The 23,381-nt window shown below is 31.5% G+C and overlaps 1 protein-coding gene across 1 annotated transcript in view; it reads left to right on the top strand.

Moving 5' to 3' along the window:
* The first annotated feature begins 8,830 nt into the window (after nt 1-8,830).
* Nucleotides 8,831-23,381, top strand: part of LOC124531984 (CUGBP Elav-like family member 4) — a 703,320-nt gene continuing 688,769 nt past the window's right edge. The window contains exons 1-2 of the mRNA XM_047106589.1: nt 8,831-9,244; nt 17,734-17,793. Of these exons, the coding sequence (XP_046962545.1) occupies nt 9,226-9,244; nt 17,734-17,793 (79 nt within the window). The 5' untranslated portion in view covers nt 8,831-9,225. The remainder of the gene's footprint in view (nt 9,245-17,733; nt 17,794-23,381) is intronic.

The following is a 23,381-nucleotide window of genomic DNA, read 5'->3' as shown; positions in this document are numbered from 1 at the left end:
CAAATGGGGACTCCACTGAAGTCTGGAATCCAATTCTATTCCCAAGAACACGGTAGTATCGGCTACATCAAGCGGGCCACCAGTTATATTCTACTATTGAGCTCTCTTGTACCTTGATTTTGATCTATATTGCTGAAATGTACTCTATCTAAGGTTTTGACTCTGGAGAATCCAACGTAAGCCTGCCCTTTCTTAAATATAGAGAAACCTATGTCGAGAAGAGCACTATCAAGGCTAAGGGCCTTGTGAATAATAGATAATAATAATATGCAAAGAAAATATTGAATCGTTCTCTGTGAATATATTATGTATAAGAGATGTGATCGGGCTTACAACTTTTTACAATAAATTAATGCAATTACTGCAAATTCATACTTGAAATATAGTCCTAATATTAAAAAATGAATAGTTATTTTTATTCTTATTATTAATTATAGCTTATATTAATTAAAAGAATAACTTAAAAATATATGAACCACCATTTTATTACATAGTCCGTTATGACACATTACAGTTGGCGCTGTAAGACGATTCCAAACAAAGTTTTACTTATTGCATAATAGTGTTTTAGAAATTTATATAACAAAATATGATCATTAATTTGATAATTAGTAATATAAAATTAATATTTCAAAACCATTGCCGATAAATGGCGACATGCATCAACATTTTCAAAAGATTAAAACAATCAAATGTCTTTAATTTTATTAGAGAATGGTAAATAATAGTGTTATGTTTACAAATAGCTATTTCAAGAAATACTTTAGGCTTCTTAGAAATTTATCTAATAAAATATATTAATATAAATAATGACTTAAAATATAAACATAATTATTAGACAAGACCAGCTTTGGAATATTTCTTATGAACGCCCGCTACTCCAGCGTCGCGTCGCACGCTCCGTATCGAAATGCCTAATATTATTATTATTTTTATAATTTTATGCTATTGATGTGCGCATTGAGCGCACTGATACAATAATAAATACTAAAATCCAGTTAATAACGTGATAAATACGTGTATGTATTAAGTAATCCTAATAAAACCAATAAAATGAAAAAATATTATAAAATGATAAAAATTTACTAGTTTCAGATTTTTTCCTTTGTATTCGCATAATTACCCACCTGTATTCGAAATTTGAGCTTTCTAGGTCACCTGGAAGTGGGAAATAGTTTTAATCTATAGGTCAGTCAGTGATAAAAATGACGATTTTTGGATATTAATATCTATATAACCGTTTAAGATATGTATTAGGTTGGGGAAAAAGTCTCTTCGCATATAGTATGTATGAACTTGTAATAAAATCTCATTGGCTATACCATTTGTATCTGGCTGGTTTTGGTATCATTAAAAAGTTTTAATTCTAAAGAAGGCACTTCCAAATTCAATTTAGGAATTTGTGTGATTTTCATTTGTTTTTGTTGTTGTTAAAATGAGTGAATCTAAAGAAGAAATTCGATACATTTTAAAATTTTACTATAAAAAAGGTAAAAATGCAACTCAAGCCGCGAAAAAAAATTGTGATGTTTATGGATCTAATGCTGTATCTGTGAGAGTAGCGCAAGTTTGGTTTAAGCGTTTTCAAGCCGGAAATTTTGATATCAAAGATGCATCTCGCTCTGGTCGCCCTGTTACGGACAAAATTGATGCCATTTTTGAAAAAGTGGAGCAAGATCGGCATATTAGTAGTTACGATGTAGCTGAAGAACTGGGAATTGACCACAAAATGGTTTTGACTCATTTGAATAAAGCTGGGTACACAAAAAAGCTCGATATATGGGTGCCTCATGAACTCACTGAAAGAAACCTAATGAACCGTGTACTCATTTGTGATTCTTTATTAAGACGTAATGAAACCGAACCATTTTTGAAGAAGCTGATAACTGGTGATGAAAAGTGGATCACATACGACAAGAACGTGCGAAAAAAATCGTGGTCAAAGACCGTTCAAGCTTCACAGACTGTGGCAAAACCCGGATTAACTCGCAACAAGGTAATGCTGTGTGTATGGTGGGATTGGAAGGGATCATTCATTATGAGCTGTTACCGCCCGGCAGGACCATCGATTCAGAACTGTATTGCGAACAATTGATGAGATTGATGCAAGAAATTGAGAGAAAGCGGCCAGAATTGATCAACAGAAGGGGTGTGGTTTTTCACCATGACAACGATAGACCTCACACATCTTTAGCCACTCAACAAAAATTACGAGAGTTTGGCTGGGAGGTATTAATGCATCCGCCGTATAGTCCTGACCTTGCACCTTCAGATTTTCATCTGTTTCGGTCTCTGCAGAATTCCTTAGGCAGTGTCAGGTTAACATCACGAGAGGACTGCCAAAACCACTTGTCGCAGTTTTTCGATCAGAAGCCCCAAAATTTTTACAGCAATGGGATCATGTCGCTACCAACAAGATGGCAAAAAGTTATGGAACAAAATGGCACCTACATACTTTAGTCAAATGTAAATAAACTATAAAAAAAAACTTTTTGAATTTTCATATAAAATACGAAGAAACTTTTCCCCAACCTATTATATGAAATTTGCAGTACATATGTATCTCGCCAGTCTCAATATATGAGCCGAATTTGACATATTTATGTCAAATAGTTTTTGAGTTATGAGGGGGCCAAAAGTGGCTCCAAATGGTTCGGGTAATATTACACACGGTGCTGCACGCCAGTACTGTTACTAGTACTTGGCTTTGACACGCTGCCGCGTGTCTAGATAGAAAAATATAATTACTTTCTTAATGTACTTTTCATGGATTTGAATCTAGAACATTAAGATCTTTAGCCATTTATATTACTAGACCAATGTATCAGTCTACGAAGAAATGAAAAAAAGGTTACTTAAAAATATAGAGGTGGTGTGATGGGTGTGGTAAGTTATATTAAATGTTATGGAAACTATTCTTTATTAACATTTAGAAATATACAAGATTATAAACATATCCGTGTGTTTTACTGATCAAAAACATGGCTAGTTATTATTCGAGTTAACACCTACGAATTCACGTTCAAAAATCGGTTGAAGGCTGTACTAATAAAACTAGGTAACAAACAGTTGGCAAGCGTTTTTTTTAAATGCTAATATCGAAACTGTATACAATACGAAACTGTGACGCATACGTTTATTCAACACCAATACTAGTAGAATATTTTTTCGTTACATTTTTAACTCTACCTCAATTGTAATAAGAACTCTATTTGGTATTTGTGTGAAAAACGCTTTATGGTTTTTCATAATATGTTAACGAATGAATAGAGCGTTTCAAAGAGCAGCGTTTTTAGTTTAAGTGAAAAAAGCTTGAAAAAACAAAGTCGGTTTTCTGCTCGATAGCACGAATATTATCCTCTCGTGACGTTATTACACGAGAAACGGTGTCAACATTTCATATATTATTTAAAAAATATATATCGAACGTTATTAATATGTCTGATTCTTGGTGGTAGGGCTTAGTGCAAGCCCGTCTGGGTAGGTACCACCCGCTCATCAGTTATTCTACTGCCAAACAACAGTGCTCAGTATTGGTTTTTTCCGGTTTGAAGGGTGAGTGTAGTTACAACTACAGGCACAAGGGACGTACCAACTTAGTTCCCAAGGTTGGTGGCGCATTGACGATGTAAGGATTGGTAATTATTCTTACAGCGTCATTGTCATTGTCCATGGGTGATAGTGGCCATTTACTGGCATGTGGCTCATATACCCGTCCGCCAACTTATACCACAAAAAAAATGTCTAAATATACATACATCCGACTTGAATGGACTACTGCGCATATTAGCTTGTAGTTATAATTTGTTAGTTATGAGGTTAATTTTAATTAAAATTAATAACGATTTGGTGGCAATTTTTTTTCAGGTTATTTGTTTAACGATTATAACTTTCTTCGCCCTATGTAAGTAGTGGGAAAGCAGAAAAAAAATCATAATGATCGTAATAAGGCGTAAAAGCATAATTAACAAAATAAAAATATTTATAATATTTGGTAGGATTACAAAAATAGTTAAAGCTGGATAAAAAATATTCAGCGCATGCAAATTAATACATCTTACGTCAGAAAAATTTCGTTCATACGTTATAAATAATAATCATAATCTTTATATACAAGAAACGCTGTATAAATAGACATGTTATGAAATAATTAATGCATGTTTGTGTATAAATAAATTTCTAAGATTGTCAATTTTATATGTAATATATTACATGTATATATTATTCGTATCAATTTATATGATAGATAGTTTTTGCTGCAGCTTCGGAGGGCGGCAGTAAGCTTTAAGGAAAAAATGGTAGTCTTTCTTGTATCTTGCCTTGTCTTTACGGTTTACAACCAATTGATTAAATTCGGTTCTGGGATTGGACAGAGTTAGTTTTGCATTTACAATATTTGTATTAAACCTTATGATTTATTGTTTGAATATTAACTGATGCTATAAAACTTTGATATGAACAATTTTTTTTGACGTACACGTAAATAAACCTTTTTATATTTATGTAGCATATTTTTTATGTATTTGTAGCATTGTGTAAATTATCTAAATGTTTTCGATATTGATATTATTTTTATTATTAGATTTAAATTGTTTTTGATATTCGATGTATGAAATTATATTGTAATCGTGTGCAAATATCTTATGCCATATTTATAAAAAAACGTACCCTGGTGTGGTATGTATGGATGATGAACTGTAAGGTAAAGATATCACTTTTCCAAAGTTCATTGACCTTGAAAATTTTTTTTTTTTTTTGATATAATAGATATGATGAGAATGAGAGGAAATTCATTTACGACACTCAGAGTAAGATTTTAGTAACTTTTTATATGTATTGTAGAATCATTATTTCTTTTAAATCTTGATAAGAATTTAAATGTTGATGAGAATATTATCATTTGATTTTATCAACTTGATATCGCGGAGTTTATTTGAAACATATTAAAAAGAAAAAATAACGCTTGATACAATGATAATAAGTGACAATAAGTGGGTTCTCTTTATAGTAATCTATAGATTTTTTTTCGCTTATTTAGCTAGATTTAACCGTTTCGCTAAAAGCGGGAGGTTACATTATTCAATTGTCGAGGTAGTCGTGTTGGGCTCTCGAAGGATATAAATGATTATTACACTTTAGTCCCGGAACACCTGAGCGTCTAAAAGCTTTTTTGCAACTAAACCGATTACGAAGGTAATTTTTTCTCCTTTTATCTATAACTATAAATTTGAACTGCTATAAGATTATTGTTCTTAATTCAAAATAAATTGTGGGAAAGGGAGAGAAGATATTTTATCGTTTTTAGATTAGCTATTATTGCACAGATTAGCTATGTTGGTATATTTGACGATAAGGTGACTAGTTTTTTTAACTACCCACCCTACTTGGCGCGGGTGCAATGTTGCTTCTAAATGTTTAGAATAGCTACTGAATTTGTTTATATTTATGACATCATATTAAAAACTTTTAAAATTATTTGTTCAGTGTTTTTCTACTATATTGTCTATGTATTAACAAAACCGCATCAAAATCTAAGCATAGATAGGGACATACTGCGGTCAGCGACTTTATTTTATACTATGCAATGATGATAATAATGATATAAAAAACATTACCTTATAATTTAAAGTCATTTACTTTAAAGTAAAGTGACGATTGTTTAATTTTATGAAAATCGTGATTAAAATTTGCCGTCACTGTCAGTTGTTCAATTGAAGTACCTGTTGTTAATCTTCATAGATAAATGTTAATTATGAAAATTAGTTTCGAGTTGGGGTAGGTCCACTTACTACCAGAATTATTTTATTACCAAATACTTTGTTGATGTTTCAGACATCAATTGTCTATAATTAAAGCAACTCTTCGAGTAAGTTGTTACTGCTTTGAAGTAAATAATACCAATCTATTGTAAAATTGAAATACATTTTGTCTATCTAATTAAAATTTTAATGAGATTATACTCAATAATTTCAAATTTCATTACTTTATTATGAATATTTATTTTCATATGGTATTAATATATTATTTTTTGTACCTAATCCATAAATTTTTGTTTATCTTCCACTGCAAAAAGTCTTAACTATTAATAATATTTTGTGTAAGTCATATAGTGTATTAAATTCTAGATATCAATATCACATTCGTTGTTTACTGTACTGTTTCATCTACTAATCGTTTTGCTAGTGATTTGGTGTACAATAATTTAAATAGCAATATTTCATAAGTCTTTTAAAGAATACTGTATAAACTAGTAACATTTTTATAACTCATTTAATGTATAATAATAGTCTAAATATTTATTTTTCGAATATCTTCTATCAGCACACAAGACAATGTTCCAAAAAATAATCTTTATGACAATTATTCTAATATAAACTTACATTAATCTATGTTTATCATGTAGTGTATAATTTTCCCAAAAAAATAATGATTGCTCTACAGATGTAGAGAGATAGATGACAGATGGAGATAGAGATATAGATGTGGCAGATGCCAATACAAATAAACTACTTATGTAATCAAAGTACAGCAAATATTTAGTTTTAAGTAAGAACAACAACAGCCTGTAAATTCCCACTGCTGGGCTAAAGGCCTCCTCTCCCTTTGAGAAGAAGGTTTGGAACATATTCCACCACGCTGTTCCAATGCGGGTTGGTGGAATACACATGTGGCAGAATTTCTATGAAATTTGTCAAATTCAGGTTTCCTCAGGGTTTGAACCTGCAATCATCGGTTAAGATGCACGCGTTCTAACCACTGGGCCATCTCGACTCGTCAATTTAATTAGGAACATTACTGTCTAAAGTTTACACTCGAACACTTATAAAAATCCTATTGTATTAACAAAATAAACACTAAATATTTCAATGGGATGTAAGAAACCGAAAATAAAATTAGTCAACAAAAGGTAATGAGTGAGAGATACTTGTTTCTATTGAGCCGTTTGACAAGGGCGTTAATGAAGTAGTACGTGAGCCCTTGAGTTATTATGATGCTTAATTGTCTCAGGCCTGCGTTCGAACGCAAGTGCTTGTGACACATAAGCATGCTGCTTGTAAAAGGGCTTAATATCGTACTAAATGCTAGACATTTATGTTCTTTTAGACGTTTATTTATATAATGGGTTATACTCGACATAGTTTAGAATAAAAGTGAGCTTATTAATATTTCATCTTGGGTAAAGGACTCCACTCTTCTTAAGGAGGCTTTGAAGGTTAATCCACCATGCTTCTTTATTACGGATTAGTGGAATTATACGCTTTAGAATTTCAACCACGACGTACAGATTTCCTAATGGTATTTTCTTATACATGACTTAAATTGTAAGCTTAAATTATATACGAAAGTGCGCACGGAATGGTGTTTTCATAAGGCGATATTAAGAAACCTGGCAGCTGATAATCTTGAAATCTAATACTAGTTACGCCCAAAGAACTTTCACGTTGAAATCCTAAAACATATATGTATAAACATACAGAGAAACGATGGATGGATTGTGTGAAAGACGATATGGCTGGAAAGAATGTTACTTGTGAGATGTATGAAAGAAGAAATGCTGCCTCAACCCCAAGTTAAATTGGAATAAGGGCAGGAGAATTATGAACCATACTAGTTTTAAGAGTTGGTCATGAGATGTTAGGCATATAAAATTATATTAATTTGTACTTTCTTGCAGTTCAATAATATGTACTTTATACCAAAATTCATCACATACGTTATCAGTTATGACGGTTGTTCGTATGTTGGCAAATTAATAGAAAGTTGTAAATTTCTCATGGTGTGTGCGTGCGTGGACTGTAATGACCATTTCTCATCAGATGGTTTGTTAGCTAGTCCGCCTATTGCTGTAAGAAACTTAATTTGAATAGCTAATAATAATTAGGATCATTATTGTGATTTGAACACTCAGAAGTGATGTTGATTTTTAATTGGTTTGATAATTAATGTATCAAAAACATTAATAAAAAAATGAGAGGAAAGTATGTACAATACATAAATCTTAGCCGATAATTTTGAGTACAAATTCACCATGGAATATTCAATTTATAATTATTATTAAATTCATGCTCGGTGGAGAAGATAAACATTGTAATAATATGCAGATTGCATGTCAATCTACTTGCGTAATCTTTACTATTATCCACCAAACCACATTGAAGTGGCGTAAGGGAATAGGCTCTAAACCTTTTCCTTGAAACAAAACGGAGGCCTTAGGCATTGAGGCATTAATTGGCTCTACTTAGCTTTACCAGTTCTTACGTAGCGGCAGTAATTTTCCTGCTACGTAGCGACCGATGTAGACGTAGACTCTTTCAAAACCATTTTTTACACAGGAATGTACTCGAATATTTATAAAACAATAAAAAAATAACATTACATTTAATTGGAAATAATTCTAATGTTCCATAACTGCAACCAGTGAAAATTATTATTATTTGATATTTTATAGTTGTGCTAAAGTAAACGGCGTCTACGGTAACATCAGATTAAAGTTTGTTCTAATGGAATTCAGATAGAGCACCGTTTCGGCTTGACAGCACAAACAAGTTAATATTTCACATGTTTTATCTGGAGTCAAGTTTCAAGTCTAATGCGACTTATGTGAAATTATGGGAGGTGGCCACTTTGCAACTTAGAGTAACAACAATATCATGTTTAACTTAACTAATAAAGAAACTTTTAACTCACTATTATGGGTAAGTTTTGATAAGATGAGCACGTGTGCTGTGCGATGGCGCATATGTTGGTGCCGTACGCATGCGTGCGGCGGCGGTGACGTCACAAATCCGTCGGACACGTCGTGTCCGCCGTCAGTCGTGCCTCAACCGGCCGCGCACCCGCCCGCACACCCGCGCGCCGCCGCGTACGCCACATCGCGTAAACAATAATAAAAACACGCCACAATGTACCCTCGCCACTTATGATAAACCGGCCGCGTGGTAACGACATTTTGGTGTATTTAGTTCGCATTTTGATGTATTAATTTTAAACGTGGATAGTGTTTGTGTAACACCAGTTAATAAACGTGTCTTTTTAGTGCCATTTTTTCTACAAAATAGTTTTAGATACGATATCTTGCCAGTACAAAGTTTAATATTCCATTGCCTTCTCGCCTCTAAATAGTTGATAGGAAAGCTTCGTGTAAAGAGTTAGGCGCGCTAGTTAGATTTTAGAAGACATAAGTGTACATATATTTCGAACGATAGTTTTATAATAACATTACAGATGTCTTTGCTTTGTGGAGGTGAGTGTCCTCGTAAAATTTCACCTTGCCGTGAGAACTAAGCCAGCAGTAGAACAATTTTCCCGCAATTCGTTTATATTATACCTATGATTTCAACGAGTGTCATTAGCCTCTCGAAAGTCAAAATATTAATTAAGCTACCGTTGAATAATTCGTTATGAACATACATAATAATGCTGCCTAAGCCTTAAATGCCATGTCATATTTTGCGTTGACACCGTCATTTATATTCGCTCGACATAAATTCAACAAAATTAAATGATAAGCGTTATATGCTAAACATATCAGATCAGACGATTGAAAGATTGATCTGAAATATACGACAGTCGAAAGATTTTCATTTTTCGTTAAACGAAAAAAGACTTAAATACAAGAATATAAATAGGTATTTATTATACAACATACGACGTTTATTTACTGACATAATAAAAAATGTAGTAAAATATATTTTAGACGACCTTTGAAATGTCACACGTAAGAAATATACTTAGAACGTGTTTGGTATAAAAAGGTCTTTACAGACTTGAAAATTACACTGAAATATTACAAGCGCGTGACATTTTAAAATTAATTAAATGTTTTGTTTAATAAAAGAAAATTGAAAAGGTTTTAAATTACGAATAAATATTCTAATATGTATTTCGATTCGTGACTTCGATCCGGAGTATAAAATTATAAGGAATTTTCTTTTAATTACAGTGTTTTTCATTTCAATAAAAAATAAATAAAACGACAATTGTTATGTAATATTTTTGTTGAACATAAAAATATGAAAATTTTTCATAGCTGCGGACGAATATGTGAATTTTAGGATTGACTTTTTATGTCTTGGTGTAAAAAACCGATCAAACGCATATTACTTAAAAAAGTTCATTGTGTTAGAGGTTCTATATTTTTATAGAATGCATCATTATTGAAAAAAAAATAGAATTTGATTGATTTACTATCCTTTAAGATCCTTCGTGTATGAAGTGTTAAGTCGAAACGTTGGAAAATAATATTATACGAAAAAAAAAGTGTAGCGATAAGATATAAAATTAGATATGATCAATTTTTTATTCCTTAATTGAAAGAAAATACGTTATATAAGTAGTTAATAGGTATGAATACATAAATAAAAAAAGTGAGTTAAGCTTTAAGTGCCGTGAAAATGCTTTTTCTTTTGTGGAACATATAAATCTATATTGCAAATAAAACAATACAAAATTTAAAGCCAGTCAGTCTCTCATTGTGAAATATGAAGAGATGTGTTGAAATTTTGATACGTATTTTATATGTTATAGTTATTGTCGCATATCAATTCGGAAAATTCAATCGTTTTTTGCGGTGACTTTCGAGTTACTGCAGAGCTAAACAAAATAAAATCTAAGTAAATAAAATAGTACATATTTTTGTGAATATTCGTTTTATGCGACGGATTTAAGGCGACAGAATTCGTTTTCTCTCAAGCTCCTTACTTAACATAAGCTTATGTACTTCTTTTAGTATTTATTATTTATAAAATATCTGTATTTAAAGCTTGTAATTCCTATATTTTGTGATTCACTAATCGATATTTAACTTTGATTTTTGATCTTGAACCTCTTGGGATTGCAATGTTTTCTTAACTATCTAAAAATTTAATTAATCTCAGTCATATTTAGTATTTTACTGAGCTGAAAATTTAACTTTTCTGGAGAATATTTATTTGAAAAGTCCTTGGTCAAATAGTGTAAAAAATACCCATATCGTGCATAATCATAGCAAACAGAGAGTGTTTTTTTAAACAATACAAGAATGTAACCTTTAAGGTTTGAAGAAGATTCTGTATTCTCAAAATACTTGTATTACTAAATAATCCTTTTTTTTTGCTCAATACATGAACTAGAAGTCAACGTCATTGTATTTAAGATTTTTGATTTTTAGTAGTTAAAATATTCACATATTAGTATTTGAAATGAGATCTAAAGTATGATATATCTTCTAGGAGCACAAGCTTAACATTATAGTTTCATAGTTTAACAAACTATTCTGTTTCCAACATGGATTCTATCAACAATATATATGAAGATAGACTTTAATACAATAACGTACTCTGGGAATTAAAACGAGCGTGCTCGGTGTTTCATATAAAAATATAATATTAATTGTAAACGGGTATTATTAAATCCGCTGCATTTCCTCAGACAGTTTTTAGATCACATATAGAGATTACAAAACAGTGATTTGAATTTGACATTAAAAAAAATAAAAGAGCATCAATAAATTTACATTCCAATTATTAAATAAAACTGAAGCTACACTTGATATATAGTTAACGCGATGCATCTTTGTCGTGGTTGTCTCGGTATAGATGCGCTGGTGTTATTGTAGCTTAAGAAAGGATATCACGTCGCAGCCGCTTCCGCAGTGTTCTGCTCTCAGGTGTTCAATACCTTATAAACGTAATTATGTTTAGAGGATACTGGAAAAATACAGCTAAGAAATTTACTATCAATAAAACATTATACCATTACTTCATTGTTTAGACTTAATTAAAATCTTTGTCACATTATTATTGTAAATTATTGTTGTCTTGTTTACATTTTCTTAAATAACTTTGGGACTAAATATTGTGCTAGGATATTTCGTTTTGTGAGTATTAGTAGCCCATTAGAAAGCTTTGTTGTTCAATAACTTAGGTAGCAAATAACCAACTCGATATTAAGTAACTGTCCATAGAAATTGGTGCAGCAAGAAATGTATCTATCACCAATACGATACGAAAATTAGGAACTAAGTACGCAGATACACCGGCTCACCCATCCTTAAAACTAGAACACAAATTACTAAATTTTGTTGCTTGGTGTTAAAATGTACGTGAAATGGGTTATCTTTACTTAGACTCGTACACAACCCCTTCATGTTATGCTTGTTGGTCAAGGAAAACATCACGAGAGTATCATCACCTCCCAGGGGATGAGGCCTATGCCCAACAATGGGGCGTTAACAGGCTGGTACTTTATTTATTCTACTTAATCTTTATTAGTTGACAACTCAACAATTTACGTAGAAATACAAGACGATACATATTAATTTACAATATATGCATATTCGTGTAGAAATAAATGTATTATTAGGTACTCATAACTTTTTAGCCTATAAATATTATCTGGGTTACTTTTATGTCAATTATAAAATTAAAAATAGAATGTTATCTAATTGATGATGAAGGTCAAAAATCAAATCTGAATGTAACCTACACATCACCTAACAACAAACAACAATTAATGTTGATACGTCTTATGTGAGGTTGTGTCATTACACAAAAAATGAGTTTAAGACTAGGTTTATTTTTTACATTTGTTTTTATTATTACAGTATTTAATAATGGTCGCTCACATATTTTAAAGTCAACAATATTTGCCAAAATTCGAAGCCTCTTTATTAACCTACAAAGGTGACTGGAATTTGCTTTTACTTATTTGTTGTAAAATAAAAAATTAAATTCTACACAGGAGTTTTGAAAAAAAAAAATTATATCAAAACTAGAAATCAAAATGTACATAAATAAACCCCCACTTTTAAATTCATCATTATATAAGGTTGTATTAATGTTGCTACCACTGCTTTCAAATGTAGATTCCCTGATTAGCATAGTTACCCTTTTTCATTAATTTAACTACAAACAGTAATTACAATATACAATTAAATTTATATATACCACATGGAAAACAACAATTACTAATTCGAAACTCATTCATTGATGTTGTATATATATTACTAGCGATACGCCCCAACTTCACACGGGTAAACTGATAACAAAACCTACAAATGATATGATTGGCGATGACATCAGAAACTTCCTAAATATCTGTGATTATTTGCTATTTTGTTCTTGTATTATATATAAAAACCTACTTCTTAAATCAATCTATCTATTAAAAAAAACCTCATCAAAATGTAAGCATACATGGGGACAGACTGCGGTAAGCGACTTTGTTTTATACAATGTAATGATAATCATAATTTTGCGTCATTTATTGTTACTTTTTGAACATACTATTTATACAAGTATTTTAATGAAGGCGTTAAGCCATGTATCCGTCTGTACGCGGATATTTATCTATCTGTCATGCATTATAATTTAATAAATCTTACCAAACGCTACGTTATTTCCAGCGTGGATTTTTTTAAGTACCTATCAATATACCCTATTGGATTAATTATGACAGTTTTTACGGCATTTTTATTTAATTATTTCTTTTGATTAGTATATTTTTTATGAATAGACTTGTCCCTAAAACAAGTTAAGTGGAATTTACTTGATTTGAAAACAACTTTTACAAATCAATATATAGTTTATATTAAACACGAAAATTATATTTGTATTCGAAAGAGATATGAACTATATATTTTTTCTAATCGTTGAAGATTTAAAATAACACACATATATTAATTAAAAAAATCTTACCAGAATTATCGTAGCGTATTTCAAAGGCCACAGAATCAAGCGAAGCGCAGCGCAGCGCTGCGTATATTCGTAACTGCGCGCGCAGATGCCGAAAAGCGCGCGATTGTGCAAACACTCGCGTTGTAGTAAAGCGTACGCTCGAGTATACGCGTTTAAATACGCGCAAAAATATCAGTTTAATTATTTCATTCTTTAAAATACTGTTATGTAACTGTCGCTTCGTTTTATCAGGTGAGAAGTCAGGCCCTGTAATTTTTATATAAATTTCAATGGAAAACGTGATATTATTGCTATTAAGAATAATGAAGGTCGAATTTAAACGTAATGCAGTACGATATTCGAGTTTTCCATTTCATTTATTTTTACGACTATTTTTGCATAAATAGTATCGATATCGATAATCAAAATGAAAATAATTCTTTCAGAGTATTTTGTCTGAGAACTTTTCGTTTTCTTAGATTTTTATATTTAAATCACGAGCGAATATTTTGTCTGCAATGCAATACTTCAAAAACCAAGGTGACCTCGTTACTATTAATGTTTTCTTTGAAGAAATTAACAAAATAATATATCTTATGTCTAAAGATCGTGTCGTCTGTTCATTAAAATTTACCGGAATTAGTTTTATATACGTATAAAACACGACTAGGATAAGCTTTCAGATTCATCTTTGATCTTTAATTAAAAAAAGTAAAAATAAGAAGTTTCTCATTTTTGGTAATTATTCTATTTTTATTTGACTTATGCCGTACAATTTTCATTTTCACTTCCATAAAATTTAAATTATTTAAATAACAACAGACACACAAATAAATTATTTTTCAAATAAGAAACAATAAGAGTCACTTTGGGGATTGTATGAATTGATTGACTACGAGTAATAGTGCGAAAATTGAAAGGGTCTTTAAATTAAAAAAAAGCAAAATATTAAGTACACAAATTATTTTTTGTTGAGTGATTTTCCATCAATATATCATTATTAGTGTTGTCACTATTTTATATATAAATAAAATTAACAAACAGTCTACAATCTGAAGATTGTATCTCTTAAGAACTGTGAAGAACATGTTTTTCAAATTAAACTAAATTTTCTAGTTCGTTGAAAAAATAAGTCGAGCATATATCATTATGTGGTAAAAATACTCACCGATATAATTTTCAGAAAAATAAAGCTGTTGATTTATTTGATTGTGATTGACGATGTTCCAAAGATACAGATGTCTGTGTTGCAGAGTGTTGACAATCTTTAACGAAATCTATGCCAATTTTTTTTGTTTGCCTCGTTTAATTGAATTTATTTAGGTAGGTATACTTATCTTGGTAAATAAATAATATTTTATATAATACTAGTTTTCGTTGATTACGTAATCTATTAATAAACATTTTTTGAAACTCGAAACGCACCAAAGAAAACGATCGTAAAATATCATACAGCGTTATGCTACATTGATTCTAATGATAATAATATTTCAAAGTTATGCGTATCAAAATGGCGTGTCACAGTAAATTGTCTTTCAACATTTCTGAAGAGACATACTAACTGAGTCCTTACAAACACTAGCACTGCTGACTTTAGTTATAAAAAAAATATTTTTTATCGTGATTAAAATCAATACCTACTTATTCAATCGTTTCGTTCGTTTAACATGTTGACTGTGGCATCATTTTTTTATTTATGTATTCCTGCGGTACGGGGTATTTTAGACCTCTTATGAAAACTATCATCTATCGGTACGGGGCTTATAAGATTAAGAAACTATAACTATAACTATAACCCGTAACGTTTAAGAAACTATAACTCAATGTGATGTGATATGATCGATTTTTTTCAGTGCGGTACGTTGTCAAAGAGACCCCGTATTAATGTAGGTACATCATAGCATTCTATTTTAAGTAGATATCATGTAAATATATTTGTCACTTTCATACAATATATCAAATAGACGTTACGGCTTCTACACGACAGAGAGATCTATGTTTTTCTTAGCCACACCGCAGGAGATACCTCGCTGTTCGTTGAACGTGTTAAATGAAAACTTGGACAATAATCACACCTATGTATATACTTCTTTATGTAATAGTTTTGTGATGACAAAGTAAATTAAGACCAGATATCGTCAATGTCCCATCTCAACACAACATATTCGATATTATAGAAGTTCATAGATACTTTACGTGGACTTCAAGAGTTGCAGCCATTTAACGTAACTACTCGACCAATGTCGCAGTCAAAAGTCAAGTCAAGATTTCATTAAAAATTCTTTGTTAGGTTTTTGACCTACTTATGAAGCGATTTTACAAATGCTTTTTCCATTATTTTTTATGTGGTGTTTGTAGGCCGTTCACTTTGTAGGCAAACCCATCAGATATTCTTAAGTAATATTTAGTTGAGTTTTCTAGTTTAAAGGATGAGTGAGCCAGAGTAATTGCAGGCACAAGGGTCATAACGTCTTACATCACGGTATTTGTGCGCTTTGTTATGATTTAGGGAATTATTAGTTCTTGCATTGTTAATGTTAAAGTCATAAGTCTATTGCATAAAAATATTACACAAAAAAGTAGTTAAATAAATAATGTCTATTAATAAAAGAAACATAAGAATATATTTTTTTCGAGATTTACTAGTTACTTATTCTTAGGATGGTCACGAGTTAAACAACGATATTCTTCCAGATTTCATTTATTAACACTATTTTCACATTCATTTTATCCCCTAATCTGTGTTTAACAATACATCCCGTATTTTATATCTAAATTTAGCCATTTTCTTATTATTTTCAAATTAATAATAAATAACACCAAACATTGCCGCCGCATTCGATTTCTTGACATTCTCTTTCTTTCCGGCCACTATCAGACATTCATTACATTACAAAATATTCTAAAAATAGTCAATTGACGTATTATTAACTAAATTATTCCAATAAATTATAGTTACACAATGTGTAAAAAAAGATAACTCCAACATTATTTTGTTACCAAACATAAACTAATATATGTCAGTTACGATAAAATTCAAATACGAAACTAAAATGACAAGCTACAAAAAAATTAGGCGACGAAGCGGTTATGCAGTCTCACAATTGAGTTAAGAAAGACGTGAAATTGCACTAAAACTAGAATATAACTCTTTTGTGAATTTCTTGGCAGAACTACCACTTTTTCCGGGCTATTAGTGCAGTTATCTTGTACGTTAAGGCGAGCCAACATGTTGAATCTAACTTACGCATATTTCATTGTTCACGATTATTGAACAAAACTTTAAATTGATATTAATGCCTTTACAATTGCCAAACGTTTAAATTGAAATTCCATTTTCAAAATTGTTTAAAAATAAAATCTGTAAAAGAAATATGTCGCTAAGGAGGTTTTATTTAAAGTTTTATTGTTTTTTTTATCTGTTATACTCAAATGATGGTGTCAAAAGATAAATTATTTTTATAAAAATAAGATAATTTTCATAAAATTGTAAGTAGTAGTATTGTAAACATAGATATAGTATGCGGGAAAGTTGTTTTATAGGATACGTTTATTTCTATCTGTTAAAAATTTTTGATACTAGAATTAAAAAAAATAATTTATGAGTTGAATTATTAAATCAGTTGAAAGTAAATATTGAATTAAAAATCTTTTTATAGTTGAAATTTACTAAGTCGTAAAATGAAATTTATATAGTTTTGCAGCTACTTAGCACTAAAAACAAAAATATTTAAATAATATATTACAGTAATAATAGCGACATTTTTTAGAGCTATAAACAATAAATACATTAAAATTAGCATCTTTAAATCAAGGTAAGGTGCTTAATTATTGGCAGCATATTCTCTTCGTATATGCATGAGTTGTTGGCCGGGACAGTTGCCAGTTTTTGGATCCCCTGTTGACTCGATAAGTAGTATCAAGATTTTCCAGTGGAAAATCTGGCTTCAAGTCCACGGCCAAAGCGTATATATTGATAGTTATTTGTGCTGGTTCTCACGGTAAGGTATCCTTTATATTAATATAAAACAAAGGCTTAATAAATCTGGATTAAAAGCGACTCCTCTCTGTTTTCCAGAACCGGGCGGCACCCTTATGTCAGAGCCGCTTTTGAGTTTATATAAATCACCCATGTCAGGTATTGTATAATGATTTATAATTTAATCGTTTTAAGTGTTATTTTCTTGTATATAAGGTCTATTATGTGATATTTATAACGAGTACTTAAGACGTTTTTTTATAGTATATGAGTAATAATGTTAATAGCAGACGAGAGACAACAATTGTGATATAAGTTGCACCCATTTCAGGTATTGAATAATGATTTATAAATTAATTGATTTAAGTATTATTTTGTTGCACATAAGGTGCATTATATATTATTCATAGTGTGTACATAAGACGTTTGTTATTGGTAAATGTGTATGTATAAGTGCGACTAAAGAATCAAATCTTGGCTGTTCTAAGGATAACATTATTTGTCGAAAGGTGCAAAGGATGCGTTGCTAGTTAGAGAAGCTGTTTCTACTACAATATATTATAAAATATTCGACCTGACAATGTTGTTGCATTTTTACCTTTCAAACCGGAACACAACAATACTGAGTACTGTTATTTGGCGGTAGAATAACTATAACTAATAATGATGAGTGGAAGGTACCTACCCAGACGGGCTTGCACAAAGCCCTACCATCAATTAAGTTATGTAGTAGTTATGTATTTCTAGGTATGTATAAAATTAATTTAAAGTAAATTGCTTAGCGATGATATGTTTTCGTATATCTTCGTTGAATTTTAAAACGCCAAAACTGTGCCCAAGTGGGCAACACAGATATCGCGTCAAAAGCGGGATTTAGAAATAATCTCTTGGATTTAGACATATAATTAAAAACATACATTGAATAGAAGAGGAGCGTGACATTTTATGGATACATATAATCCTAAGAGTAAATATAGTATTAGAAATGGTAGAGATGTACATGAGTGTATAGGTGCTTTGGTGATTGGATGGTACACTACTAATATAAGATATGATTGTTGTGTGTTGTATATGAATAGGTAAATAATTTAAATGATTTATACACTCACTCACACACACACAAACACACACGTACACACACTGCTCATTAGAGAGACTCAAACTTAATAACATTGTGTGACCTGTGTTAAAAAATAAATAAATGAAAAAAGTAAAATGAATAAATGGTGCAAATTATGTTTCATATAATGCGTCAGCCAATCCGCATTGAGGAAGTGTAGGTAAGCTCCAAATATCCTCCAATAGGCTTAGACCAGCAGCGAAAAATTAACGCTACGTTATCAGTTTGCTCGGAAAGTAATTTCGTATGTACATTGTATATTCGTATGTACATCTTCAAATTAAAAGATCGAAATTATGCAAACGAGTTTTCATAAGCAACCTACGAAAGTACACATCGAATAGATGTTTCTAGCAACACAGTGAGCAACAATGGATGCCTTTTCAGAAAAGAAAATAATGGCAAAAATAATACTTTTAATTTGAAAGGGTTCCAAACAAAAATTACTTCCTAGAATCAATCGGATATTTATGAGTAATCCATGCTATATCTGCTGTCAAAGTATAGATTAAAAATGAAATTAGTATGGGGCCTAATTGTGAAGTTATCCGTGAATAAAAACATATAGACTTATGACTGTTATAATATTAATTACTAACTGTAATCGTGACTTCGTGCGCATTTGCATTTAACAAAAAAAAAGAGCATATGCTACTAGTAAACGTTCTAACCATTCCAAATATTAGCCAGAACAAATATACAGACATATGTTTGTGCATTTGGTAAAAATGGTTATTTTAACATTACAAACAGACACTCCAATTTTTTTAATATGTATAGATATATCAGTAATGTGACACGTGTCATTTCTAATCTACCGTTATTCTAAGTGTGTATTCGTAACTCATTTCCTTAACGATGTGAGAGGCGACGTTTTCGGTACCCGATTTTATGTTACTTTTAATAGCACAGGTCGAATGGTTTTTCGGTTCGACGGGTTTAATTCACTCGTCGATTTTTTTCGGTATGTGAATTTCGAATTCATTTTTACATATAATTTTTACTGAATTGATTTCACGTTGGCTTAATAAATATAAAGGACAGAATATGATAAATGGATGAATGAAATTTAGGTTAGATGTTGCGTGGGTTGTGAGATCTTGCTTGGAAGACGACGAAGTATTTTATCACAATCTTTATTATATTCTTGATTGAGTTCAAGATGTCTTGTCTTATCTTTTGTGTAGTTGAAACCTAAATTCATTCTCAATGCAAGTTCCAGCATTTTAGCTTACATCAGACAGATTACATTTATATCAACAGTTCTAGTTGGTAGTTACCGTGAATATTTTATACGAAAAAGAAGGGAAGTAACAGCCCATTTAAGGTTCTCCATTTAAAGGAAAGCATTCTAGCTTAGTCCACCACGCTGCTCCGTCAATTATACACTCTTTCGTTGTTTCGTTTTTAGTCTCGCTAGAAAAACGCGCTTCCCCCTTGTGATGGAAGTGGTGGGTGAATGTTACTCCTAGGAGCCCTGGACACCAAGTGTGCCAGTGTACGCCGGGTTTACTCACTAAAAACCGGATATACCGGCTCTGTCTTTTGCCGGGCATCACGGGATCGCTCACTTATGCTACCGTGACGTCCTGACGGTTAATCCGCCTATGCGGGCCTCCAATACCTAGGGGGCATTCTCGGGGTACTGAAGCCCTCTGGTCTTTGCTACTCACCCTGTGGTAGTCTTGTCTTTCTCCTGACACTATCAAGTTTTCTCACAATGATTTCCTTCACAGAGCACGAGATGAATAATTAAACCCACGCGCTTTTAATAGCGTTTACAAGAATTCAAAACTGTTATCTTTAGTTGAGCTTCACGTCTACGAACCACTGGACTTTTAAAATTACAAATTAATAATGAATTTGGTTAAATATGACTTTGGTGTTCAGCCGACTAATGTCTTATGATCATGATGATTTAAACAACGACTTGATAGAATAAGCATATTGTATAAACAATTTATCACATACGAGTAAAGTATACGTTTTTAGACAATCTCTAAATAAGCTATTATGAAGAATAGTACAATACATAGCTGATGAATAAATGCTTGCTTAAAGCAATGGAATTTTTGTCTTTTGCAATAGAAAATAAGGAACAAAATTGATTGTATACATTTCAATCAAATTACTGCAAGATGTACACGAACGAGTAAGAGGCGACTTTCAAACGTACTACGTCCTCTAGTTTCCGTTCAGTCAACGTATGTCCTGCGTACTACATTTAGCAAAGAGATTCTTACTTTGAGAATAAATAATAGGTATAAATGGTATTGCCCGTGCAAATGGCCAAACATTACGACTTAGGGAAGGGTTTTTGTCTGTCTAGACGGGCAGAGTCGAGCGAATTAATGTTTTGATGAGATTTTTAACGATTACATATTTAACAGCTCGGATATCTTTGGATATCTTAATTGTAAAAACAAAAGATAAACAGCTCAATGACTTTTTAGTTTGTTATCTGGATTAAGAGTATTCTTAGAAGGATTTAGAGATTGCCTATTAACGCTAAAGATCTCGAAGTCCTTAGTAACATAACAAAGATGTCTCACACACATATGTGTGAGACATCTTTGTTATGTTACTTAGGAGTAATATTTTTCCGTCGTATTATAATGTCTTTTTTTTGAAATTGGAATTTTATAATTATATAATCAGCACAGATATAAGACCTTTTTTGTTTTTGTAATGTTAGTCTCAATGAATAACATTAGTACAAGACATTAGCGTTAGTTACAATATCCCTTCACATCAATCAAATGTTATGAAAAACATATGTATCATTTTGAAAAATAATCAATACTTTCATCCTGTTATATTTGATTCAAATCTAAATATGAACTTGTAATAGAGAATATATGAATCTCTACTAGTAGTAGTAAGTAACAGCCTGTAAATTTCCCAATGCTGCGCTAAGGCCTCTTCCATTAAGGAGAGGGTTTGGAACATATTCCACCACGCTGTTCAAATGCGGGTTGGGGGATTGCACATGTGGCAGAATTTCGATGAAATTAGACACATGCAGGTTTCCTCACGATGTTATCCTTCACCGCCAGCACGAAATGAATTATAAACACAAATTAAGCACATGTATATATAGTGGTGCTTGCCTGAGTTTGAACCCGCAGTCATCGGTTAAGATGCATGCGTTCTAACTACTGGGCGATCTCAGCTCTTGAATCTCTACTGGAAATACACAAAATCTACCACTAGACCCTCAAGTTCAGATCCCAACAATAAAATATGTACAAAATGATAAAAAGTGCTGAATGTTTTACTTAAATTTTCATCGTTGAATAATCGACGTGTGAATTATCGAATAAAAGCCAGTTGTTTTTAAGTTTATTTCTATCATTAAATTACTACCGACATCGCTTCCTGAAATAATACGCTGTCCAAGCGTTAAATTTTCATTGAAATCGGTTCAGTGATTCTCGTGCTTATTAACGTATTCGACGCTTTATCAAATAAAGATATTCCCAAATGGCTCGACCGTTTAATGGAATGAAATATTTATTAAAAAAAAATGTCTGTGGTGTTCAGGACTTGTTTAAATTCGGACTTTCATCATATTAATTAAAATATACATTTATTATTCATAAAATAATTTTAATGCATGTATTGGGAGTATGCATTGTTTTACATATGAAAAATCGCCTGTAGTTCTTATTGGTATGAATAAGCAGTTATTCGATGTGTATTTACTGGTCCCTACCAAACGTCACTTAGCGAGTCAGAGTTATTTTGTAGAAAACGGTAACTTTCCCTTACTTTAATATAATTTGTTTGAAATAGATGTCAAAAATATATAATTCAAAAACAAAAATTGAACTGTATGCGAAGAAGTAAGAGTTATATTGATCGAAAAAATATAATTAATTTATTGAGACAACATCACAACTCTGATCCCAATGCAAGTAGCTCGCAAATAATAAAATAGCAAGTAGTAATGGTTTGTTATGAAAAATCAGACGTAACGACGGTCACCCACAAACACCCAGATCCAAGACAACATAGAAAACTATTTCGGCTGGCCGAGAATCGTACCCGAACCTCGGAGTGGCGTACCCAAGAATACCGGTGCCCACACCACTCGACCACGGAGGTCGTCGTCGAGTAATTACTATATTAATTATGTCTCTATATAATAAAATATTTAATTTTGTGCATGACTGATACACAGAAGTCCTCATAACCAGCAAGATATTTGATGACGCAAATTACATAGTATCGATTTAATTACATACGTATCAGGGCTTAATTATGCAAACGATTTTTTGACATATTTGACCTTGGTGCAAATATACACAAAGGTCACCTTTTTATCTTCATTCCATTCCTCTACCTTAACTTTCACTGGAATAGGTCGTTGTTTTAGCGATAAGTCCGCCTATTGTGCATGTATTTTGATTGGACTTATTTATAGTACAACACTACTTAGATGTAACATCGGAAAAATTCGTAAAACCGATCACATCCGAATTAAGTACGCTATCCCAAATTATCAATATCTATTTCTTATGTGAGTATGATCTTTACACAAATGAAATAACTTGTGTTGTCATATGATCTAATTATTAATATTCGTCAATTTGACACGTCGATTTACATGCACTTGCTTTCTCGG

Source organism: Vanessa cardui, chromosome 8 (genome assembly GCF_905220365.1).
Source record: "Vanessa cardui chromosome 8, ilVanCard2.1, whole genome shotgun sequence".
In the NCBI taxonomy this organism is placed as follows: Eukaryota; Metazoa; Arthropoda; class Insecta; order Lepidoptera; family Nymphalidae; genus Vanessa; species Vanessa cardui.
The sequence above is the reverse complement of the archived record's forward strand: the minus strand, read 5'-3'. Positions and strand labels throughout refer to the sequence as shown.